Consider the following 27,385-nt stretch of genomic DNA (forward strand, 5'->3'; position numbering starts at 1 on the left):
CAGTAAAGGGGTCCCCTTGGAATTAAGTGTATTACCAGTTTGCAGATGACCTAGAAGTGGGAAGTACAGGTTCCTGCTTGGCACACAAGCAGACTGTTAGGGGCACATGCATCAAGCCCTCATTTTGCGAATTCTAAATAGCAAATTTTACCGATTCGCTATTTAGAAATCGCAAAATGCAATGCTTGTAGGATTCGGCCAAAAAAATTTGATTCCTTAAAATTCCTTAATTGCGACTCGCTAATTGCGAGTCACAATTAGGGAATTGATTCCCATTCATTCCGATGGGCCTCGTGGCCTATGGGAATTGCATGCGCAATTTGCCAGTACTCCATAGGTTCTCGCAAATTGTGCATGCAATTTCAAGGGTGCAAAGGTTCCAAAAGGATACCCTGTTGCAACCCTGAAATTCTCCTTTTTCCACATGTTCAACACACACATGCCCCAAGGGCATGTGTGTGTGTAAAATGTGACTTTAAAAAATGCCCTTTAGTGCATTTTTTAAAGCAATCGCAAATTACCATCAACTTTAGTTTGATGCTAATTTGCAATTCCTAATCCACTGACTTGAAATATAGCACTGTCAAGCTAGTCTACAATCTGTAGACTAGCTTGACCTGTAGAGTAGAGGATCCCTTGGGAGCCATTGGGCTGTGCATAGAGGCTCGGTAGAAAATGAGGACCCCTAGGGACCAGTAGTGCCGACTATGCTTTTATACATGCTGTACACTCTGGGCAGTAGGCAGCACAGCAAAGCAGGGACATGTGGTCTTCTGAGCTCAGCATCTTGAGTGCAAGCCCTGGTTGGAAGGATAAGGAATCTGCGTGACCATCCAGTCCTGGGACTCCAAATAGTACCACCAGCGAGGTGCATGGTGCGTAGGACAGCAAGGCACTGACGTTGCATCCCCCCAGCAGACACAAACAGTTCTTAATAACAAAAATGAAAGCAAGAATAAATATTTATGGGCTGCACTGCTAGATAAGCCAACGTGAGAGTTCGGGCAAAAGTTGCCCATAAGCTATTGAGTGGCTGGAAACTGTACACATTCTGCATTGTAGTGTGTCAGAACGGCAGGGTACCGATTAAGGTGATTTGCTCGTTCTTTGGTTCTTTCAGGAGTAGCCCAGGTACCCCAATGCGACAGAGAAAAGTGGCATTCCAAGTCTCCCGGTGTTTTTCACTAGTAACCCGAGAGAAGCTAATCCTTTTGTAAGTTGGTCCCACAATTGATTTTGTGGTATGCTTTAGGAGTTTAAATATGTTATGTTGTGTCCTAAGAGGTTACTATGTAACCTAGTTTTTCAATTATGAATGCAGAACTGTGCCAGCGTCTTGAAATCCTTATATTGTTCATATTTCATTGCTGACTACATTGTGAGCTTCCTGTAGTAAAATTAATAGGACAGACTTGTTATAGCTGTGTAGCCTATGATTTTCAAATTGTACATACAGGGATATTGTGGTCTTGTCGGTTAGGGTCTGCTATCACAAAAAAAACATTAACGGTACCTCATATAAACTGGTACTAGTCTTCATTTAGGGGTGTTGTTGACCATTAAGCTATTCTTTTATCAGACACCCCATGCAAATTGAGCTGTGTTCTTAGTCGTTAGACGACACAACTCCCAGAGTAAGGCTTGGACTGCTCTGACTTGTTACTCTGAGAGCCAAGTGAAAGGGTATATTTGGTTTCCCGTTTGGGGGTTTTGAGAATGGGGGCCCCAGGCAACAGAAGCGAAAGAATTCAGTTATTACTCGTGGAGTCCACCAACATTGATTGCCTTGGGACTGATACACCCTGGATTTTCACAGAAAATGTGTTGAAAACACATGTTGCTAGTACATAAACCAGTAGATTGTCTTTTATTCCCTGATGCTACAACTCTATCCTGCAATATTAAACCCGTTCAACAATTATATTGTGAGTAGCCTCTACTCCCACTACTGAAAAATGTGCTGTTATTTGATTAATTGCACCAATAGGTCAGCAACAATGGAATGCAAGAGTTTGACTCACTGGCAAGTAGGTTGCAAATGGTCAAGTGGACTTCTGATTAGGAAGAGGATTCACTTAGGCATTGCACGTCTTTGTGGTGGCCTTCAGATGCTTCAGATGCTCTTGGGAGCTTTGGGCCAGCACTATATTGTCCCACTCAAAAGGCCATTTCTCACAGACTGCAACACAGCACCAGCAACCTCAAATGCTCCTTGACTATGTGCACAATTCCACTAGAGATGAGCACATTTCCTATAATGCTATGATTTGCTGAGTCTGATTTCAGGCACAGGACTAGTTGCATTGTGCTCGGTCCAATTTAAGGCAAGTTAATTTACAAATATTAAATGATATACTCAATAAAAAGGAACCTGCAAAATAAATATTTTTTTTTAAACTCAGGCCTTGGTTCACAAAGGGCCTCCACACTCATGGCGGAGGACTCACTGTCATGGGGGAGTCTCTGGACTATTGGTGGAATCTCCTCAATAAGAATTCTCAATGCAGAGATTCCATCACAAGTGTCCTCGGCGACTGCAGGACCTCCACCACGGCTGCAGAGGCCCTTGTGAATCAGGTGTCTAGTGTCTAAAAGACTTAATCCAACATTTTAATTGTTTTCTAGTGAAGTAAACTGAGCACCCCTTGATGAAAACAGTTATCCTTTTGCTCTTAGATGATTCACTGAAAAGTAATGCTTGAAAGTCTGAATCTTTGCCAGGGGCCTCAACATGTGTCCTTAGACCACCTAAGAAACATGAAGACTCATCATCCTAAAATAGCATTTAATTCCTTTTTCAGCAGGCATCCTCTGCAGATTTAATGATCAGAAACATCCTTCTGATGCATGCTGGGAGATACGGCTGCAGGGTACAAACCACCGCAGACAGTGTGTCAGATGAGGCAGAACTGCTTGTTAGGGGTGAGTATGCTAAAAAAGAATTATTGGCACCTGAACCTGCTTGCCTTAATATGCCATTTGAAACGATTGGAATATATTGCATTTAATACATTGTGTGCAGGGAATTATGTACTGTACCTTAACGCTTCCATAGTATTTGTTATTTTAAATGGTTATTCCTTCAATACATATAGTATATTACTAGGCTGTGTCTATCCCTATGTACATATGTATTTATTGGTTGTATTACAGAACCAGGTATGTCATTACAACACATTCCTTTACAATGTGGTCATAACAACATCCACATCTTTACAACACATGCCCTTACAATGAACGTATTTACCATGTATGCCTTTACAATGAAAAAGTAAGTACTTAGCTGGTAAGTATAAAGACTTTTGATATATATATATATATACACACAAAGTTTGTAGCTATTTCCCAAACCTCTTTTCTCGGCGGGCACACGGCAGGGGTAGCCACCCCCTTCCAAAAACACAGTCTCACCAACGTGATCCCTCCTTCGATAAATGGGAAGAAACAACACTGGAGCCGTGGCCTCGGTTTTCAGTGCAGTTTGATCAGAACACAACGTCCTACGCGTTTCGGAGTAGAATTACTCCTTCTTCACGGGCAAGAATGTGCGTTTCAATACAGGTAATAAAGTAAAGTAAAACATCACGTGATGATCAACATAAACAAAATACTTCGACTTTTGCATCTCCAACTAATTATACATTTTTACATTTTCAATATTGCTATTATAGGAACTCATGTTGGCTTGGTTCTGCCGATATCATAATTCTAATTCGACAAGTGTCACCAGATTAAATGAAATTCCATGAAAAAGACTCGTAATGTTCCATCTACACCCATCAACATCAAAAGAGCATCCGCTACAATTGTGATGACAACAGAATAATGTGAGATACATTGTAGATATTTATCATGTTTTCAAAAAATAAATTTTGAAGACAGTGGGTCCGGGGCGCGAACCCTCGATCTTAAAAGCAGAGGAACTCCATAGCTATTAGTGCCATGTGCTATCTCATTCGTGATCTTCATTTGGTCAGAATTTTTAATACCTTCATACTGGTTGGTCATAAGATACCTTATAATCCAGTTCAATGACCATTAGTTGTTGTGCTATGTCCAAAACAAACTGATTATGTGGACACATTGACACCAAAGCAATCAACATAAGTGATGCCCAAGTAGGCCCAATAACACACACATTCATAGCAAAGTTCATAACTAAGAAGTAAAGCCGAGTCTTAAAACAAATCTTGCCCCAGTGGGCTAATTCTTAATATTACTGGTCTTGATCAAAACCGGAGTCCAATGTCAATCTTTCTTGTATTATATCTGTAACAAATAGGAGATGAGAAAGACAAAGCCGTATTAAAATCTCTACAACCTAAATGAAAGTAGTTGTACAGTTTAAACACACAAATTCTAAAAACAGCATTCAGAAAGTTAGCAGAGAAAATGCAATTGATTAGCTACACATTAATCACCCTGCAAGTGCACAGACCATTCTTCGTCCATATTCAACCCATGAGGTACTATGGTGTTGAATCTGATTTTCTAAGTTCCAACAATCTGTTTCCTCCTCATATATTGGGGGTGATGCAGTCTATAACTGCAAATTTAACCGGATTGGCATTGCTTTTGTGGTATTCCTGAACGTGGCGAGCTACCGGATAGGTTTTATCATTTTTGTTTATGGCCCTGAGATTTTCTAACACACGTTTTTTGCCTTTATGAATAGTGCTTCCAATATAGTATTTCAAGCATGGACACTTCAGGGTGTAAATAGCGTATTCAGTATTACAGTTAAGGTGTTTTTGAATGATCCATGGTGCTTCATTATTGTTGAATTTCAACGATTTGACAGTGCAACTGTATTTGCAGGCTTTATACTGGTTACAGGTAAAAAAACCTTTTATGTCAATACCTTTCCTGGGGTTTTGAATCATATTACTACACAAAGGATCCCGTAAGGATTTGGGTTTTCGAAAAGTGAGTGAGGGTGTTCTCCTATATATTCATTCAAATCATCGTCAGTCTTTAGCACTTCCCAAAACTTTTTTAAGCTCCTTATATATATATATATATATATATTTATCTTTTTTCCTTAACTCCCCTCAACCCTTAAGCCCATACCCACCCTCAACCCCCAAAATTCCCTTGTCATCCAAAAAACCCATACCCACCCTCAAAATGTTCTTGCCACCCAAAAACCCATACCTTCCCTAAACCCTAAAAATCCCCTTGACATCAAAAAACCCATAATCCACCATAAACCTTAAAAAATTGCCTTGCCACCCAAAAACATATACCCACCCTAAACTCCAATAAAACATCCTTGCCACCTAAAAGCCCATACCGACCCTAAACCCTGAAAAGTACCTTGCCACCTAAAAAGCAATACCCACCCTAAAAATCCCCATTTAGATATCTGCCAAATACTTAGATTTTAATTGTAAATAAATGTATGGTAAAGACATATGTGTTGAAGGTGAAAGGAGTAGTTGGCCCCCGAGGACCATCAATAGACAAGGCGACTTGAACCCCCTATTGGTAGTGATGTGCCTTTGCAGAGTGGTAGAAAAGGGGGGGTGGCCTGCTATCAGATCTCAGCACTCATGCTGTATGGGATTTACTGGAGGTAATAGTAGGGGTAGTTAGCCCCCAAGGACTACCCCTCCTGTTACTTCCAGTATGTTCCACACAGCAGGACTGCTGAAAAGTTGTCAGAGGCCATGCCCCCTTTCTCCACCACTCTGCAAACGTGCCTCCTGGTGCACTTCTAGTTGGAGGATAAAGTCCCCTTGCCTCCAGAGGGAACTTGCGGGCCAAGGAGCCCTCCTGGTACATCCTGTAAGTCCTACGCAGCAGACTTCCTGAGTGCTGGCTGAGGCCCAGCCCCCTTTCTCTACCACTCTGCAAACATGACTGCTAGTTAAAAGACCTTAGAAATTCACTAAAAGAACAAAGGTTACAGTGACATTATAGTTGGGGATTAGTATTTAAAAAACCTCAGAAATTCTCACAACAACCAAAGGTTACAGGGATGTTATAGTTTTTACTCCTACAAAACCAGAGAAATTCAGCTGTTTTAATTACCATAGTTAAGTATAACATGTGCCCTCACAATGCACTGCTTATGACCTCACATATTACATCTCTCATGACATGGCCAGTGACATCACTGATGGCATCTCAAATGACATCACTCATCAGTGTTGATATCCTCCAGTGACTGTTTAAAACATTTACGAGTATTAAATATATACACTAAAGTGTGTTGGTGAGTCAGTGGATGCATGACTGATTGTATAGGTGAGTGATTGGGGATCTCAGTGAATGTATAGGCGAGTGACTAGTTGTGTAAATTAGTGTATCTACCTGTCAGTTGATGTCTAAGTGGGTGTATGAGTGTGTTAGTGGGTACATGAATGGCTATATTGATGTTTGGTTGGTCGTCTGACTACCTCTATGGTGGTTTGGGTGTCTGTGTGTGTGTGTGTGTGGGTGAGGAGGTGTGTGATTGCCTGTATGGATGAGTGAGTCAGTGGCTGTATTGGGTACTGAGTGTGTGTCTGAGAAGCTTAAGGTGGGTGAGTGTCTGTATGGTTGTTGGTGATTGAGTGAATGTGTCAGTATGGGTGAGTAACTGAGTATGTCAAAGGCAGTATAGGTGAGTGATGGGGTATATGAGTGTCTATATGCGTGAGCGAGTGAATATGAGAGTGGCTATATGGATGAGTGTGTGCCTCTGTGTCTAACTGTGTAGGTGAGTGAGTATGTGTTTCTATTTGTATGAGTATGTGGGTGTGTGGTAACTGATTTAGCGAGTAAGTGGCTGTGTAATCGACTGTACGGGTGAGTGTTAAGGTGTGTGAATAGCTCTGTGGCTAACTCACTCAGAGTGTGAGTGCCTGTATGGATGTATGAGTGGATATGTCAATGGCTGTATTAGTGAGTGGGTGTATGAGTGGCAGAATGGGTGAGTGAGTGGATGTGTGTGTAGATCTATGAATCAGTGAGTGGGTATGTAAGTACTGGTATGGCTCTGAAAATGGGTTTGTGAATGGTTGTGTAGGAGTGAAGTGGGAGTATGAAAGATTCTATAGGGGTGTGAGTGAGTACGACAGAGATACTGTGGATGATGTCATCACTGATGTCATCAATGATTTCATTTGAGGTGTCATGAGTGATGACAACAGTGATGTCACTGACCATGTCATGAGTGATGTAATCTGTTTGTCATTAGCAGTGCATTGTGGGAGCGAGAGTTATAGTTAACTCAGATAACTGTAACAGCTGAATTCCTCTGGTTTATATATAGTATATATATATATATATATATATATATATATATATATATATATATATATATATATTTATATATATATATTTATATATAATACACTTAACTTGATATTTAAATTTTTCATGGTAATGGCATGCATTGCAAAGGCAGGCCCTGGTAAAAATCTGCATGGTGGAGGCATGCGTGGTAAAGAGGCATGCATTGTACAGCTTTTGTTGTAATGACATGTGTGGTTCAGACCACGTTGTTATCGCTGTGCCCCTTATTTATTTGTTTAGGGGGAGGTCAATTATATGATTAATTGCTACTATGTGACATCTTCTGTTTCATTACAATCTGACTGTATATACATTTTATTTCAACTATAATAATAACGTATCTATCTGGAAGTTATCAATGTTTGTGTTGTTTTCAGAAAAATGGTTTACTGTCAAAAATGTGCTTATCTCAATTATATTATAAAAGGCATATATAGCAAAATCTTGAGAACTTGCTGCAAATGTATTCTGCAGTATTATAAAAAATAGACTGAAATGTTAAATTGTTTCTGTCATACCAATGTCCAGATGTCAGTAAAGCCATGATTTACCATGAGTGGCTGGTTGAGTAACCTAGGTCCACTCCTTGTCAAATGGCTTCAAATGTGCGTAAATGTCTTTCTAGGACGGATATCTTGAAAAGTCATATAGAAATATAGCACTGGTATATTACACTCACGTTTGTATTCTCAGTGTTTACTAACATCTGATTTTCTCTCCCTTAACCCCCAACTCTGGTTGATGTTTGAATTCTATGGCTTCATCTAGGAAATTAGCATTTTTTTTGTGGTCTGCTTAGATAGTCCCAAATTCCGGTATTTAATGACATGATTTAATCAGTTCAATACTTCCAACCAGTGAAAACCTGCATCGGTTATGTCATATACTCTTAACTCTTCATCATCACTTTCTATCATTCAATTTGTAATAGGAATGTATGAGTTTACTATGATGTTTTTCCAAAGACTTTTTCTTGAAAATCTGGCAAGATTTATCCAAATTTACGAAACATGTGAAGTTTATAAAAATGTAGGACAAACTCCACTAACATATATTTTGTGGAGAAAAAACAAAAACATGTCGCGCCTATCAATAGTGTGATAATTGGTTTGCTGGAACATTTTTCTCCAATAAGGTTTTTTGCTTGTAAAGATGCATTAGTTACCTACATGGACTCACCCCTTCACCACCATTTTGTCTTACTCTGGAGTGTTTGAAAAAGGAGTGTGTGAAGTTTCAAAGTTTTAACTCTGCAAACTTTTTTTTTTTTTTTTCATTTATTAAACTTTTGTGAGCTTCTCAAATTCACAAATGTAGTGTAATTTAAAAACATTTTCAGGAACAAATCTGTAGAAAATGTTTTGTGAACAAAATAAAATTCCAGAAAATTCTTCTTTTTAATAAAATAGTCTGACAAATCCGTTTTTGCAAAAAAATGATTCTACAAACTAACTTTTTGCTACATTATTTAGCCATGGCAGGTCTAATCTGTATAACCAGGTCAACCTTCGCAAGCTGTGAGGTTTGTGAAATTTGCAAATCTTCACATGCAAATATTATATTTTGCTCGCCTCTACTACCATCTTATGTTCACTCAGACTTTATTCGCAGGTCATGTGGTTCTGCTTCACTCTGCAAAATTATCAAGACAGAACATGAGAATAGCCCGGTAAAGAACCCTAGTTTTAAGGCAGCCTAAATCCTGCACCCACCTGATTACAGCAAGCCTTTTTGAGGACAAAACTAGAAATTGTTACACCAAGGGCCCCATTTCGATCTCGCTCGAAAGGGCTCCTGGCGGCATCCAGGCTCCGAGCAACGCGTACCCCTCAACGAAGCCTTCCGGACGACTACAACATGGCCAACTTGTGCAGCGAAATGGGTCCGATTTCCGAGCGACCAAGTACGATGCGCGCATCGAGGAGCCGGATCGACTCAGAGTCTCCAACTCGAAAAAGCTTTAGGAAGGGGACTTTGGGGGGCTATAGTGGCCTCACTTCACCCATCGCCCTAAAGGAGGAACCCACATGCATGCATGGAACGGGGGCACCAACGCGCCCCCGCAACAGGGGGCGCCCTTTTCCACAACGTACTTTTCCACAACATACTTTTTTTCTCAATGGAAGCTATGTACGCAACGTACAACAGGCTCCTATTGACTTCAATGGGTCTCTAAGTGACCTGAGTCTGTCAGCGTGTATTTGCATGATACTTGGGCGTTGGGAGCCCAGGAGCACGAGTTGTTCGGAAAGCTCTATGGGAATGAGTCAGCCGTAGGGCTTTCCGAGTCGGGCCCCAAGTTGTAAAAATATTCTAATTACAGAGAAAGAAAAATTTGTCATTTTTACATTTAACATAGTTCATGTTGGTTTATACAAGCCCATAGAGAGTCAAGCAATTTAATGGAAATTAGCAGCTTTGGCAATTAATGGTTGCTTGCTAAGACTTTTCAAAAAATGAAAACAGAATCTACATCATCTTTTTATAACAATCTTGCACTCTCACCCATGCGATATTCAGTGAAACGTAGAATTGCATAGTCTCTCCTTGCCAATAAACACAGGGAAGTGTTTGTAAGTTTTCCACTCATTAACGTGCAACAATCACTAGAGGATTGATCTAGGAAGGTTGACACAGACCCTAAACCAAGAAACAAATTGGCCTCCTTGTTCTCTAGTTGGCTTGTAAGAGACAGCCATAATTGGGGTGCAATAGGTCCTTTCCTGTTAAATCTGCCAGCACCCGTAATGAGAACAATGTCCCTGCCAGACAATGACTTACTTGAGATCGCAATCATAATTTGATCATTAGGTCTCCCCTTAACAAAATTAAAAATAATTACTGTAAGAAAATTCCTCTTTTTGAGTGAGCACCCCTAATGCAATTTTTACTCTGCTCACTGGAGCACTGGTGTTCAGCCCCCATTGTATGTGCTGTGACACTTAAAACATGGTAAAAGTTGCTAATCTGCAATTGGAATATTTAATGTTTCTGGAAATGCTGTAGAAATATACAACAATGTCATGAAAAGTTATTTGTCATCCATGGACTGCAGAACACATATTATGCAATCAACTAGGCTGACAAGGAAAAATATTGTTACTTTAATTGCATTCATATAGCTTTTACTACCCCTCATAAGATATTCAAGAGCTTTACTCAAGGCAGCACACTACTCCAGATCCCAAGAATTGTGTTTTTTTGTTACTGTTGATTTGTTTCTGTATTAGTCTTGTGCTCTTATGAAACCATTCCATATATTCACTTACGTTTCTTTCTGGTAGAATAAGTGAATAGGAGTTTGGTGTTTTGAGAAAAAGGTGGTAGTCCATATGTATGGTGGAGTTAGGTGTTAGCTAGAGGAGGTTTGGTGTGTTAGGTGCAGTGAAACTACTTTAAAAAACCTAGAAAAGGTTGTGAACTTTGAAATTAGTTGTCAGCAAATAGACAAATACATTAATAGACATTGAGGTAAACCTGCAAGTGACATCAGAGAGGGTGTCCAAGAGAGAAAAGGCATGCAGAATATGAAAAAGAGGGTAATTTGAAGGAAAAAAAGAAAGGTACCAATCAGAGTTTTGTTTTTTCAAGCCAAGATTTTTTTAATAAAGAGGACACATTTTAAGACAGCATGCAACTTGAGGATGCAAGAGTCAAGCAACATCTTTTGCATGTGATAATATTCCTATATTCAGTGTGTTTGATAGGGACTATAATCGGGTGAACAGTCTGTGCGATGCTTGATGTTGCTAGACAACCTCTTCAGGAAGGACAGCTAATCAGTTTAGGGGATAAGAGCTTATAATAATTGCTGGAAGCCAGCTTTGAAAGGAGAGTCTACAGATGCTTGAGCAGATGTCATCCCCAGTTTGTCTTGCAGTATTAATTGTAAAGTGCGATCCAATATGGATGCTTCTGGTGTAATGTGCAACAAACTAGAGGCTGAGTACAGCTGTTCCAGTCAGTCGAAGTGTATTGCCTGAATTCCTGTGGCTAGTGAGTAGAGATCCAGCCACTGAAATTCAATGAAGATTTTGTTAGCAAAGTGTTCCTGATTAGACAAAGTGCCCTTTGTCAAATAGTAGGGGTGAAGGGTGAAATGGCTAATTCTGTTGTGCACGACGAAGAGAGGCCTATAGGTGGGAAGTAGCCTTTGATCTTCGTTGACCACACTTTCAGTTGGACTGATGTCAGCAAGTGAAAAACCTTAATCCTATTTGTGTTATTAATGTGGGTGCTTCAGGTCGGAGACAACCCTGCTGCAAGGGATATCACTACACAAAGGCTATGTCTGAAGACTGGACTGGAAAAGACATTTGAAAGGAGAACCCCCTCAAACTGGTTCTGCGGCACGTAGACTTGAGAAGCATTTATCACTATTGTTTTAAAGCACTCCAAGGCTATCTTAAACCACCAGGAGTAAAACCCAACATTTGAAAAATGTAATTGAGATCATCAATGGAGGCTAGAGTTCTAAAGCATTAAGGATACAAAAAAGCACTGTTGAAGTAACAAATGAAGGCACAACCAGGCAAAATCTGTAAAAATCGAAAGTATACAGCAGAACAACTGTCAAAGATTAAGGCTTCCTCCATGATGGATAGGGGTAGCACACTGCAAACAGAAATAAGACACCTAAACATAAACACTCTTTAAAAAGCTTCCAACTCCTGAATTACTCTTTTGAGCACTATTTCTTGCTTATGTCCATATGCGAGTCAAAAAAGAGCTGAATATCTGGTGCAATGACTAGGTCACGGGGTAATTACTCCTGTTTATGCTTACAATTATAGCTGCTCCTATACACTCTACACAGCAAGACACTTGGGCAGCCTCAGCACAACACATCAGCTGGCAGAAAAATGTCTGCTCAAGCATTCATCCCCGCATAAAAAGACACTCAAGTTTGATTATATAAGTTTTGCAAAGTGACATCTTTTTGATTGGTCCCCCTCGTTTATGTGTGTAGGATGTCTCACTTGCTAGTAATTTAGAACTTTAACTCTGTGACACTACTATCCAGTGTCTGTGCTCTGACCCTTAAAGCAAAGTTGAAATTAGTTTAAAACCCCATTTGCCATATTTAATTTTACTAAAAGGCCACAGATGGGGGTCTATAAACTGCATATACGGCATGTAAAAGTACATTTCACATGCTTCACTTTGTAACCCTGAAATTATGACACAGACCACCCCTGAACTTGCAAACAATTATGTCTGTAGGGACAGGTAAAAATAGGCTCTCTTACATGCCTGAAAATCCACTACTAAGTGCAAAATAAGTCACCCTCAAAATGACCATACTTCCTTCAATCTGGGGAGAAAAGTACCTAGAAGTGGTAGACGCCTTAAATAATTTTAGAATGCACCTACCGTGCCTAAATCACAACTATATATTTTCACTATATCGAGCTTAGCTGTTCCCATAATAAATACTGGTAAATCATATTATATCACTGTATCAGCATTATCCAGGAGAAAACGGCTATAGTCCTAACTGTTTCTAAACAATACAATTCACTGGTAAAGTAATTTTTTTCTAGCTGTTTAGGAAATATATCTTCAGAAAGGTTATATTTACTTGCCTGAGTCACTGTGCGCTAATTAGCCTTAGTCTGCAGCTGCTTGCCAGCCATGTCTCACTGTAATGAGGTATGAAATTCCTCCCAGGAGTCACACAATAGACCACTTTGATTAACAGGATGACCAGGAAGGGCTGGGATGACTCCTCTGAGCTTAACATAATATTCAGGGTGGTGGATGCTGCCCCTTTTGCTGGCACGACTGTGTCAAAACCTGCATGATAGGCTTGCTTGAGGCATATTGTAAAAAACATTTGTGCCTTTGAAAGGGATTGAACAGACCCACATCACAGTTCTTGTGTATGCTCTGGCTGGTTACTGAAGGACCCTATTTTATGTTATCTCTTATTTTTGTGTGGGTCTAGGGCCTGCTGCAAACTGGATTTTAGTGTTAGGTGTGGCAGGACACTAGTAATTTCCATAATACACTCCTTCACACACCCACAACTCACGTAGCCCAGATCTAGTTAGCTAAATACTTTGGCCATCTTGGATTAGCCATGACACATTGTATTTTGGGCCTGTTTGCAGTAAGGCAAACGATAACTACCGAAAAATAGATAGGACAATACCTGGGACCATTTACTCCATTAGCAAGAGAAGGACTAGGATTGTCCCCACCTACAAATTGGTGAACCTTACAAAACTGTACCTTCACCCAGCCATCCTCAGAACACTGCAGGACTTGTGAGAGGATACCAGTTGGACCAAACCTGCAGTTCTTGCCATCTGTGACCTGTGAAAAGGACCCCATTGAATTGGCCCCTCTTCCCCTTGAAATGCAAAAACAGAAAACCTACAAGATTTATAAGGTTGATCTCATGGGTGGCTCTGTGAACATAAAATGCTGAAGGAGGTATTCATGTGAAGAATCCCAGTAGCCCAGTGCCAACTGGAGTGGGACTGAATGTTGCTTTTAGCCTCTGTTTGACACCCTGAGAATCTCTAAGTGCCTACCAAGAGGCATTGGGCACCTCAGACGTATACTACTGTTGCTGTTTGGATACCACCAAAATGTTTGGAAACATTTTCTACTGAGCTCCATAGGGACCCCCTCAAACAACATTATAAGACCAGAAGTATATGACTGGTAGTTCCACAGCAAGTGATTTGCTTTCAGCTCTAAAAAGACAGTGAAGTCTTATTCCTAGTTTGGACTTCGAACATTTTCAGCAGGCATCTAAAAAGCTCCAACCTGCTTCAAGTATCTTGCCTTCGGTTCCCTGGCTTTAGTTTGAACAGGGTAGCACAGAGAGCATCCACCTCTCAAAGTGACAAAGCACCATTCTGCATTGGAACTTTGAGGAAATCTCAACTTGTTTCTACAAATAAGTAATAACATCCCTTTCTGAACTTATTAACTTCCAGACTTTCACCAGGTGGATCAACTTAGTGTATCTGACCAAGGCTCCATCATGGTCGGTTTGAAATTGCACCTTTGTTCCCATCTGCTGAACCAATTGACTTACATTGGGGCATTATTTTTCATTTTAACTCTTTAAGAATTCATTGCTCTGATTCCTCTTATGGGAATTTACTTGCTTTGGCCTTATTTTACTCATGCAATTTTTCTCTTTATTTCATAGAAATGGCTGTGCCTTTTTCTACTGTTTATGTACTGCTTAAATAATTTGCATATTACTTTTGATTTAAGCCTGGCTGTTTTGGCTTAGGTTTATTTTGTTTGAATTGTGCAACATTTAGCAGGTGATGTCCTTAATCTCTGAGGTGAACACTTGTCCACCCCATTTAATAAACCACTTTCCTACAGTAAGCAAACATCAGGTATCCAGCATTGTAATATATGTTTGTGCAATCCAGTAGTTAGTTACTGTTGGAAAAAAAACGAATCTTACTTGTCAAATACATGGCTTGTGTTGCCTATGCAGAACTTAGCAGAGTTAGAGATACACTCACCTGTAGTATGAAACACTGTGAACCCTTATGCTCAAAGAGTTCTTCATGCCTTCAAGAAAATATATCCACCAGCTCTCGTAGCTTCTCAACACATCTTTGAACCTCAGTCACCTATCAGACAATTTAGCAATTTAAAACATTGAAAATCTTACAGATGATTTTCTCAACTTCGCTTTTTCTCCAAGGGATGAAGAGTGAGACCCAGTGCAGGTCCTTCCACTTGGCCAGGCTCGGCTATGTCTCACATGGAGCAAGCTAAACCAGGATTTTTTTTATTTTTTAATATTATAGAGAAAATCAAGTAGTTGTGGAACCTGATGTGGATACTGTAATTGTAGCCTTTTGACCAACTATTGAAATGCAAAAAGGGGAGTATGGAGTGGAATTTTTCTTTAATCTATGCCAGCAGCCAAACAAGAAAGCTAAGTTCACCAAAACACAGGATGTTACTTCAGATATTTGGGTAAACTCAAAGCAGTGCAGAGAATGTATACGTTTGGCCCTGCTACAGATCAAACCACTCTTGGCTGTCGTGGGAAATTTGGATATTGGTTGAGGGGGGGTGAAACCCTAATCATGCAACAACCACAATCCTTGTGATCATGATCCACCAAAAGCCATTAAATTAACCTATGTTTAACTATCTGGTAGCTTGGCACAAAAGCAGTCAGACTTAACTTGGGGGCAATGTTTAAATGTTTAAGCAGCCATAAATAGTAATAAAGTGAAACCACAACACTAGAAAAATTACCTATTGATTTAGCAGAATGTAATAAATGAATTGACCCCAAAATGACAAAAAGTTAATCAGTAAAACCGGAGATATTCACTTTCAAAGATTCAAGTAGTTACTGTGCCCAAAAGTACAAAGTGCTGCTCGTGGTCCTTTGGACATGCTAGACCAGGGGAAAGTCATGAGTTCAGGCCGACCATGATAGAGTCCTGGCTGGATACAGGTGCCAAGTTAGTCCTGCTGAAAATTTTACCTTCTCAAACTCTGATGTGAAAAGTGCATTTTGTGGCCGCGTAGGCCTTGAGTAAGAGAGCAGCACCGATTGGTCACCACTGTAATGCGAAGAGCAGGTCAGGCATTGCTGACTGTCATCACTGTAGTGTGTGGATCCAGTCACAAATGTTCGTTGCTGGAGCTTCACTTTGAGGGTCACCGAGGGCTGTCAATGCTGTAGCACGAAGTACAGATCTCATGTTGCCTGTTGTCACTATCAGTCGCTGTAGCTCAAAGAGTTGTGTCCCCCAAAACTTTACGTTGGTGGGCATCACAGGTGCCAAGGTCTTAACATGAATGGGCCCTTTTGCGGTTGTGAGGAGCCCAAAATGTCAGGGTTTCTCGTTTTCTTTCAGGAGGATCTCAATTGATGCCAAACCAGGGGTCCAGGACTTAGGAGGAACTTTGTGGGCATTAGGAACTACCTCCAGCAAAGGCCAAAAGGGCTCAGGCAGGTCCAGTTGAAAGTCAATCTAGGTCTAGTGCAACAGGGCAGCTGGGCAATAGCCTCTGGAGTGTGTTATGTCTCTGTATCTCAGAACAGGAGGTCAGTCAGCTGACCCATGGAGTCAATTCAAGTAGCCTTAGATAAAGGTAGCATGACCAGTCTTCTCAGACAGCAGGGCAAGCCTCAAGCAGCAGGGCAGTCCTTCATCTCTCATGTCCACTGGTCCAGAGGTTTACTGAGGAGTGGGTCTGAAGGTCCTAATTTTATACCTGGGGCCAGCTTTGAAGTGGAAGACCCTTCTGGAGGCTTCCCTCCACCAGACTTGTCTGGAATTTCATGCCTCCATGTACTTGTCCCAGAATGCCTAGGTCACAAAAGGTGCTATAAAGTTCTTTGTAGGTAAGTTGAGGAGGGGGTCTTTGAAGTGCAAGTTAGCTGTGCACAACTCCACGCCCCTGTTCTGCCAGCAACTAGTCCCCGTATTGTGTGGCTAGTCCTGTGAACCAGGAACAGTCTGCAGGCACCAAATAGTTAGGACAAGAAAACGCCAACTTCATAAAAAAAGGCATTTTTCACAATTGTGAACCATTTAATATGGTTTTACATTACAATTAGACAACGCTTGACATTCTACCTCCTCCTAATCCAGTTATCATTTATTAAATGTAATTAGGTAACCCTATATTATTCTATGGGAGAGGCCTTGCAGTAGTGAAATATGACTAGGGTGTTTCACTACAGGGACATGTAAAACTTAAAAGTACATGTCTAATCTTTTAAATACACTGTACCCCGCCCTGGGGGTAATTTATGGCCTACGTTAGCTTATATGTATTGAGAAAGAATGTTAAAGTCTGGCCATAGGGTTATTTTGCCGGATCAAAATGGCAGTTTAAAACACACACCGGCTGCAATGGCGGTGTGAGAAATATTTAAAAAGGATAATTAAGTGGGTGGCACAATGAGTGCTGAAAGCCCACTAGTAGCATTTAATTTACAGACCCTGGGTTCATGTAGTATTAAATGTGCCAATTGGGTGCAAGATAACTTTACCAAGTTTAGAGCAGTGAGCATAAGCACTTAAGCACTGGTTAGCAGTCAACAAAAACGAATTCAGCAAAACAGAAGGGGTGAAGGCAAATAGCTTGGGGGACTACCACCAAAAGGTGTCTGGTTTAACACAACCCAACTTGACACCTTATTTCCACTGTAACACCCCAAAGGGTGATTACTTTTTCAGGCGAGTCAAATGACAATTTCATAACATTTTTTAAGAAACCATTTTTACAAAATATGATCCTATTTGTCACGCTATACTAACTCAAGAATAAGTTCATTTACACAGAATTGTTTCTTAAAACAATGACACAAGAAGATTATTTTTTCAACAGTCAAAAATCAGCAGCCAACACCAGTTTTGTGGAGTTTATCTCATCCACATCCTCAGGGCTAAATTTGATACCACCTAAAACGTGAAACTGCAAATGTTACTATTCCTTTTATGTGTTGGTGTATTATTAGTCAAAATCTACATATGAATCAACGGTAATCAATTTATCAGATTTCAAACTTCCAAAGTTAAATCTTTGTTTGAAAAAAAAAATATTCACATTGACAGGTTTATTGACCTATTGAATGCCAATTCCCATGTATAAAAATCATCAATTGGGGTTATAAGCTTACCACATTGCACACCCTTAACATAGAAGAGAATGGTAGAAGTACCATTGAAAGCACTGAGGAAGGGAACACTTGTATACTTCAAGTATTTCTGCATCACCCTTTCACAACGTGTTAAGCTCAAAATGTATACTTAGGAAGGAGCTGCGTGGTGCAAGGTCATCAATTCATAAAACAATAAAGTTAGGAAGAGGAAGGATTTAAGGTTTGTGACAATCTGGTTACAAGTGCCAGAGCCAGAGGTTGCTGGGTCCAAACTGTATAGATGGGAATGTTTTACCTGCTGTTGTCTTAGAGCCATAGTAGAAGAAGCTCTCCCGCCTAGGGAGAGAACAACCCAACGCACTACTTTCAAAGGACCAAAGGTCTGATTCATTACTTCAACTGTGAGGATATTCGTACTCAAGATGAAAGAATGTTCAAATGTGTGATTTATTCATATCCATATCAGGATTTCAATATAGATGGTACATGTCAATAATCTGTATTCCACACGTATGTTCGGGTGTGTTATCACATCACACAACCCAATGCATTTCGGGCATGGCCCGTCGTCAGGGGAATTACTTCGTGTGAATGTAACAGCGGGACTCCGAAGAGTTCCACGAGGTGAACTCTTCGGAGTCCCGCTGTTGAAAGTAGTGCGTTGGGTTGTTCTCTCCCTAGGCGGGAGAGCTTCTTCTACTATGTCCATTGACACACTGCAAGGCTAGACAGTGTTTTCCACCCTCCTGCACACGAAAACTCTTTACAAGTCTTCATTTTCAAGGAATACCCTGCTGTGCGAGTACCACTTTCTTCAACATTTCTAGTTGTCTTAGAGCCACCATACCACAAACCATCAGACTCTGACCAACCGCTTTTAGCAATTGACGTTTAGGATAGTGAGGCAGGCCAGTCCAATGCTGACTCAAGGAGTTCTGTGGGCTAAAATCAGAACAATCTAGAACACGCCTGGGCTGTGGCATTTAAGATTTTAAAGCACTGTAATGTGCATAGCTAAATACAACATACAAAAAAACAAATACGTACACGTTTTTAGTAAAAGTCCATCTTACAAAACCATAGCTGACAAATGCGAAGACAAAAGGTGGGAAGAAAGGCTTTTTGCGTTAAGAGAGAATTCCCACAGTCCAAGTAGGAAGCAATCACCACCTAGACCATGATTTTGCAGCAATGCAAAGGAACAATAAGAAGAATCTTCTGCAGAAGTGGAGGCAAAGGCAGCAAACTGAGGTCAGTGTTTTAATATGAAAGACAAAGGATAGGCTAGAGGCAAACACTGTGCCCAAATTACAGACAGACAAAGCCAGAGAGAAGGGGGCAATTCCCAATTCAAAAAGTCACCATACAGAACTGCTACTGCACTTTGAAAGAATCTGATACTCAGTAGATGTATTGTTGAATACAGCCTCTCTTCTTTGATTAATTATGAGCGAGGTGTAACACCCCCAATCTTAATACAAAAGATTTCCCATTGGCTCTCTCTGCCTTTATTCTGATAACCCTCAACATGCTGTCTTCCAAAGTCATAGATGTAAATGGATCTAATATATTGTCAACATACTGCCCTTTTTGGAATGTTTGTCTCTGTTAATGAAATCCACTAAGGTACACATTGTTACATGTGAAAGCAAAGGAAGAGCAACTGATATGGATGTGTTGACTAGAATATACCCTAAAGAAGAGTTCAGGGACTCCTGCAACTGACTTGGCCACAAGCCTAATGTGTATTCAGTTGTTAAGCTCTGTGATTCTCTATATCTTCTTGCAGTGGCAATTTAACACTGAGGCAGGCTGGAGTGTTGTAGCACATGCCAGGTGCTCCCTCCAAATAAATTATTTATTCCAAACATCTGTGTAGATGCTGAGAAGACTTTCAAAATTCTCAGCACCAGGACTGCCCTCCACTCCCGTGCTCACACTAAATTAAAATGGTGTTTCAGAAATTTTATCAAACTGCCTATGAGTGACAGCTGACATTCCACACAATTCATACGAGGCTCAGATTTGGGTTCCAGAGTAATGTGTCCTACTGTGTAACCCATAGGGAAAGAAAAGATTTTCTATTCCTTTTAAGTATATTTAATGTTGAATATTCTATATGTTTCCATTTACAAAGTTATTCATATTGCTACTCTTAATGGCAAAACAACTTTATTTTCTACATCAGTGCATGGCAAAAGCATTATGCTGTCTGTTAAAACCGGGATTCCCTAGTTGGCTGAGGTAGGTACCTTAAGCTAAGTAGGGACCCTTGCTTCTACGACAGGGAAATGAATAACTCTGATAACCCCTGCTCACCCCCTTGGTAGCTTGGCAAGAGCAGCCAGGCTTACCTTCAAGGCAAATGTGGAAAGTATTTGCAAACACACTCTCAGTGACCCAATGGTGACACCACAAAAGGACTCCTCGCGAGTTTCATATAAAAACCAGTATACGTTTATATAAAAAGATATATGATGAGACAACACGATAAAAATCCAAAATAAGCATATTTGTAATATACCTCCTGGCCAGTTATTAGGCCCGCCAGCTCTTGTAAGTTCTGGCGGTATTAATTAGCAATTCTAGGTGATCCTATGCATTCCTAATGCAATGCTATGCAGTTCGGAATGCAGGAACCAGGCACTTTGCAATGTAAAATAATGCAATTCGTGATGCAAACTAATGCAATTCGTAATGCAACAATCAGGCAGTTTTTATGCAGAAATAATGCAATGTGTAATACAACAATCAGGTAGTTCGTTCTGCAAACTAATGCAATGCGTATTGCAACAATCAGGTAGTACGTTTGCAATGCGTAATCCAACAATCAGGCAGTTCAGTATGCAGAAATAATGCAATGCGTAATGCAACAATCAGGTAGTTTGGCATGCAGAATTACTGCAATGCGCAATTCACTCCAGCACTGATCACAGTGCTTCAGACGGTCTCTCTGCCCCTCGTACTGACTCGTGGTCAGTTTCCGTCACATATGCCCCCAACATGGGTCTGGTGTAAACCACAGTGCAGCTCCACTCCGGCCCTGGTACTGCCACTCCTTGGCACGTCCGGGCCGTGATACGAGCTGGAACTGAGGCTTGCGCTGTAAGAAGGGGAGAGGCAGAGAGAGTCTCTCTCCAAAGACCTCGCTCTCCTCTCTGCCTCTTGCGACTTGGTTGATTCCGGGCCAATGACGATAATGAAGATCTCAGGCTGCAAGAGGGAACACGCACACAGCATCGCTGAGACTCCCTTGAGCCTCGGGTGGGCACGGTCACAGGGAAATTCTCACGAAGGTCACAAGCTGCACAAAGCACACGCACACAGTGTTGGGGAGACTCACTTGAGTTCCGGGTACACTTGATCACAGGGCACTACTCACAAAGGTCTCAGGCTGCCCAAAGCACACACACACACAGTGTCGCTGAGACTCATTTGGACTCCGGGTGCACATGATCACAGGGCAATTCTTCCAAGGGTCTCAGGCTGCAAAAAGCACACACACACAGCGTCGCTGAGACAAACTTGGACTCCAGGTGCACACGATCACAGGACATTCCTCACGAAGGGCTCAGGCTGCAAAAAGCACACGCACACAACGTTAATGAGACTCGCTTGACTCCAGGTGCCCACGATCACAGGGCAAGGCTTACGATGGTCTCAGGCTGCACAAAGCACATGCACACAGCGTCGCTGAGACACTTCTTTAAAAAAATATATATATATATTTTTGTCCTCCTCTCACCAATAAACTTCTGCGGATCTTACAAAGCTGATAATTCGATCTGAGTGTACTTCGGCTTAACGCTCTTGCTTAGGTCGCCCGGACCAGCCCGATTTAGTTGGAGCTTGGTGTAATCATTGGACTGATTGAATTAGTCTCAGGTTGTGCCCCCAACCCAGAAGGGGATGTTAAGTATGAATCGGGCTTTCCCCTGCTCCATTCTGATCTAAGCGCCATGGCAAAAGCAGCTTTGAGCCAGTCATCACTCTTCGGAGGTAGAGGGTCTTTCCACTTCTTACAGACCTCTCTCCGGGCGAGAAGCACTAAGTATAATAACAACCCACGTTGTGGCTGTGATGCATTCTGGCTAAACAATCCATCATCACCAAAAAACACTAAGGACAAAGTGACTTCAATGCATGCTTTAAAAATGCCACAAGTAACCAAGTTTACCTTCCCGTAGATAGTCAGGGGAAGATTTTTCCATCTGCTAAAGAGGCGGTCTATTTCCTTTATGATTCTATTCACATTGAGTGCCACAGCTAAGCCGTTGTGCCTTCTATGGTAGAAGCATTTAACCATCACAAATAATATGACACAGAGTAGGTACAGCAACTTCCTCCTCCTCTTACTTCACAGATAGGACCCAAAGTGTTGTATACCTCTCACTTATGTCTAAGAGAAATGTCACAACTAGCTGCACACCAAGCTGGTAGCTGTCACAGCAGGAGGCACATTGGTCCCTGTATGGCTGAGTAGCTAGCACCTGAGGGACCCACATGTATTTCTCAACCACTTCCTGCAATCAGTGCAACAACATTTGAGGCCCTAACAAAATCGACCACCTCATGCACTTCTAGCCAGTAGCTTGTCTATCTTTATCTCCATGATTAGGCAACATTCCATTACTATCATGGACCTGAAAAACAACCGCCCTCAGTGCAGTAGCCCTCCTCGGCTAATAACGGGTGTACGCTTTCTTACGAAAAACCCTATGATTCTTTATGGTTTTTTTCAACGGAAACAACTTCAACTTTACAACACACTAAATTGGAACTGGTGTTTGCTGCCATAATTATAAACAAAAGAGGGGGTGACCTGCTCCATCCACACCATTTCCTTAACATAAGCTGTGTATGTACTTGGTCACTCAATCTCTCAACAGAGTATGCTTCCTGAACAAAACACGTCGGCTGCAAATTGTCCTCATCAAATTATAACTCCTACCATCGGAGAACTACGTTAGTAATATTTCCCATTAAAGACCAATTTTGCACTAATCAAGTTCTAATTTTTAAGAAAACAACATTGTTATTGTTATTGTTATTGTTATTGATATTCAAGTCATCCTTTCAACATTGCTCCATAAATATTCATTCTTTCTGGGAGTTTAGGTCTAACCAATTAAAAACAAAAACTAATGGAGAGCAGTTCTGGAATAAAGTGTCCAGAATCCTTCTCCCTTAACTATTTTGTAGATCTGAGCCATCACACTAATGTTAAGAAAACACCCGGGAACTAGATGAGGATGAAAAGAAGTATAGTTACCAGTTTTGCCCTGGACAAAAAATTATCCAAATGTATCTGAGGTCATGTTCCACTGGATCAAACATTTCATGCTGCCACCCAAGATGGATTGGACTGTGTTTAACCGCTGGCACTCATGGCTGCCCTAACTCTGGTTGTCAGCGGTAAAATACAGTAGGTGTTTTTTGGAAGCGCTACATAGCTCCCACTCCTCAATGCAAAAAGTGTCAGGTAGCAGCACTTGTAGGCAGAATATAAATGACTGGCAAGCAGTGTCCTGGCCCTGCTGGTATGGAAACATTCCTTCTGCCTCCCAGTGATCTCTTTTTGACCCCTCGCATTTTTGTTATTTTAACTTTGCTCTTAGTGAGGTTTTAAGTTTTGCATACTCTTACCAAACACTTGAAAGTGCACACTCAGTTACGTAGGGCCCCATAAATGATGCGGTGAGTAATATGTCTGACTGGCTGATCATATTTCTAACCCTGAAACCCCGTGTGTGGACACCTATTTTTCAATGATTAACGGAGCCACGAACAATGATATCATCTTCTACACCCTGCGTAGGGCACAATGGAGGAAAGCATTCCTTTCCATTCTCACTATCCACACCACCAGCAAATCCGCTCATGGCCTAACACTTTCTATCACACCCTCCCAAGTTTTCCCAGGCAGAGCCACCATCACCATCTACAACAATGGAACCATTCTACTCCAAGCCACTGATAGGAACCTTGACCGACTCGACAACCTATTCCCTACCTTCTTAGAACACATCGCCAAACGGCGGACCTCCACTCCGCACACATCAAGCTGCGCAACACCCCCCATCTCAAATACTCAACATACCCTACCTTGCCCATTGCAACAGCGGAATGACACACTCCTCTCCCATCCCCCCAGTGCTATAGATAGTCACACACCCGACGTAACTCACCCACACCCCTCATTCACTGACGAAGATCATTCCCCCTCATACATGTCTCATACCCCCACCCCCCCTTCCTCCCACCATACACCTCCTCCCCCCCCGCGGCAGATCTCTCCCCATTCTATCCCCCCCACTCTCACTCCCCACCCTCCCACACTCCCAACTAGTCCCTCAGAACACGCCTCCTCCCATACATTAACACCCCCCCATCTCTCCCCCCCACACTCAGCCCCCACTACACTCTTGTCACCCCTATTCTCTTCAGCCTACAATCACCCCCCAGCTCACCGGCGCCGCCTCCCATCGATGACGGCCCCACCGTTACCTCCCACCCTCCCCTTACATCACCCACACCCCTCGACATTAAATTCTCTCACCCATCGAATACCACCCCACCCACTTCTACCGCAGAGCCCGCAGAGCCCATCAATGTGCTCTCCACTAACGCTAGCATATCTCACCCCTCTGCTCCAAACTCGCTCCCCACTCAACCACTCGCTCATCACAAACACTAGCCCCAATCCATCTCTGGACCTGATTTTATCCACCCTCATACAAGTCAAAGATGAGCTCCATACCATCAAAGAATTTCTCTATACATTCCCCAAACTACCCCGACCTACAACGACCACCTTCGTATCCATCAAACGCCACACTCTCCCCACTGGCAATCGAACTCAATTCTCTCCACGTTGGCCCACTATCCCCGCCCGCAATAACACCCACCGCCCCCGGCGTGCCCTTAACTCCCTGCCGGACCACGATTTATGCACCCTCCTTCGCTCTTTTGGCCCAGGTCCGGTTAAACACATTACCTCCACACACCTCCCCATACCCACAATTCTCGCAAATCCCCATAGGCACCCAACTCTAAGTAACAGAAGCTCCGTCCCCAACAACCTCAGAAAAGTCCGATTATCTCTAGAACACTCGACCACCCTTTTCACCCCCTGACTCAAATGCATTCTACTAAATTGCAGATCGGCCCAGAGACATTCCTCCGACATTGCGGATCTCGTTTTATCAATGGATCTTGACTTAACCATTTTGACTGAAACATGGCTAACTGAAGCCTCTACGCCGTTTATGGACATACTAGTTCCCCCCAATTACCACATCATTAGACTCGACAGGTCCGGCAAGACGGGCGGGGGAATCGCATGCATTTTCAGGAGCAACCTCTCCGTTACCAAAATCACCTCCCCCTCCGTCACTTCCTGTGAACTCTTCAGCCTCGACATCTTGAGCGAGGGCAAACCAGTATGTGCCTTACATCTCATCTATCATCCGCCTGGGGACAACCTCATCTTCTCCCAACAACTTATGGACACGATCACTTCCAATGCTGGCCGGCAGATCACCCAAATCTACCTGGGCAACTTCAATCTCCACTGGAATGACCAGAAAGACGCAGTGGTGAATAGTCTCAAAACTTTCCTTAATGCACTTGACCTCACCCAAATATGCAACAGCCCAACACACGATAAAGGCTCGATACTCGATCTGATCATCGCCAAAGAGGACTCTACCCAACTGGGGGCAATCCAACCTTGTGATTGGTCAGACCACCACATCATCACCTTCTTTATCAACGAAATAGTCAAACCCACCCCTGCTCAACACACCAAATCCAAGATCTGGAAAAGGGACATGAAGAACCTTAACCCCAACTCCCTACCTCCCCACACCTACAGTCTCCTCCTTCTCCCTGCTGGCGCCTCTGATGTTCAATCACTGACCGACCTCTACCTCGACTCTATGAACTCAATAATCAACTAAGCGGCCCCACTGCAACTAAAGAGAGTCTCCACCAAGAACTCGAACCCTTGGTATGACGGCAGACTCAATGAAGACAGGCGTATTATGCGATTAGCAGAGTGCACTTGGAGAGCTGACCCCTCAACACTGCATCGCAAAACGCTCAAGAACAAGAGAAATGCCTACTTTAGGAAAATCAAGCGTGCAAAAGCTGACTTCTTTAGCCTCCAACTTGACCAAGCGAAAAACCGACCAAGAAAGTTGTTCGAACTAGTCAAAACTCAAACCAAGTCGCAACCCTTACAACCAAACAACACAACAAGCGATATCCCACACAGTGAAGATTTTTCTGCTTTCTTTAAACTAAAGACGGACAACATAAAAATTGACCTCCTCAATGATGCAAGCCGATACCCTAACCACATCAGAATGCCTAACACGCATCCTAAAAATAGCGCATCTTGGACGTCCTTCGACACCTACTCTGAAGAAGCAATACACAAACTGCTCGGCACCTTGAAGCCCTCTAATCACCTCATAGACCCTCTACCGGCTAATGCTGTAAAAGACTTCACCCCCATGCTCCTCCCACTCTGGACCAAAATCATTAACAGTTCCCTTCAACAAGGTCTCATTCCTGACTCCCTCAAGGTTGGGCAAGTCATGCCCATTCTCAAGAAACCTACAGCTGACCCGTCTGACCTAAACAATTACCGCCCTATCACCAATATCACCACCTTGGCCAAACTGCTGGAAAAATGTGTACAGCTCCAACTAACAAAACACATTGACCAGTTCGACCTCCTCAACCCTCATCAATCAGGCTTCCGAGCGAAACACAGCACGGAAACGGCCATGACACACATAATTGATGACGCCCTCCAAATTCTTGATCGCAATGACTCATGCCTCCTCATCCTTCTTGACCTCTCATCAGCATTTGACACGGTCAAACATGAGAACCTACTGGAGCTGCTAAACACTAGAATGGGCTTATCCGGGACTGTTCTCAAATGGTTCACCTCCTTCCTACATAACCGGTCTCAGAAGTTCAAGATCAACAATGTGCTGTCCTCACCTGTGCCAGTAGACTTAGGCGTTCCACAAGGATCCTCCCTTTCACCCACACTGTTCAACCTCATCATGGAACCACTTGCCACCTTGCTCCAAGCATCCAATGTACACTTCCATATGTATGCCGATGACACTCAACTTTACCTGAAGGTTCAATCCCCAGAAGATATCAAACTCCTGAACTACACACTTAGAAACACCCAATCATGGTTGGCCGATAATCATCTTAAACTAAATGCTCTGAAAACTGAGTTCCTCCTGATATCACCCCCTGCGAAATTTACCACCACCCAAACCTGGCTCAATCACCTAACAGCACTCAATGTCCGACCCACCATCGTGGACTCTGTGAAATCCCTAGGCATCACACTGGACGCAAAGCTAAGCATGCAACAGCACATTAGCAAAGCAACGAAAGGAGCTAATTTCCAAATCAACACACTAAGGAAACTTAAACCCTTCCTCCCTGTCA

At 42.2% G+C, this 27,385-nt stretch overlaps 1 protein-coding gene across 1 annotated transcript in view; it reads left to right on the forward strand.

Moving 5' to 3' along the window:
• CNTN5 (contactin 5) overlaps window positions 1-27,385 on the forward strand; it is a 2,147,338-nt gene that overhangs the window by 1,761,130 nt on the left and 358,823 nt on the right. Inside the window, exon 17 of the mRNA XM_078656993.1 lies at window positions 2,802-2,922. Coding sequence (XP_078513119.1) covers window positions 2,802-2,922 — 121 coding nt within the window. The remainder of the gene's footprint in view (window positions 1-2,801; window positions 2,923-27,385) is intronic.

This window comes from Lissotriton helveticus, chromosome 8, assembly GCF_964261635.1.
Source record: "Lissotriton helveticus chromosome 8, aLisHel1.1, whole genome shotgun sequence".
Lineage (NCBI taxonomy): Eukaryota > Metazoa > Chordata > Amphibia > Caudata > Salamandridae > Lissotriton > Lissotriton helveticus.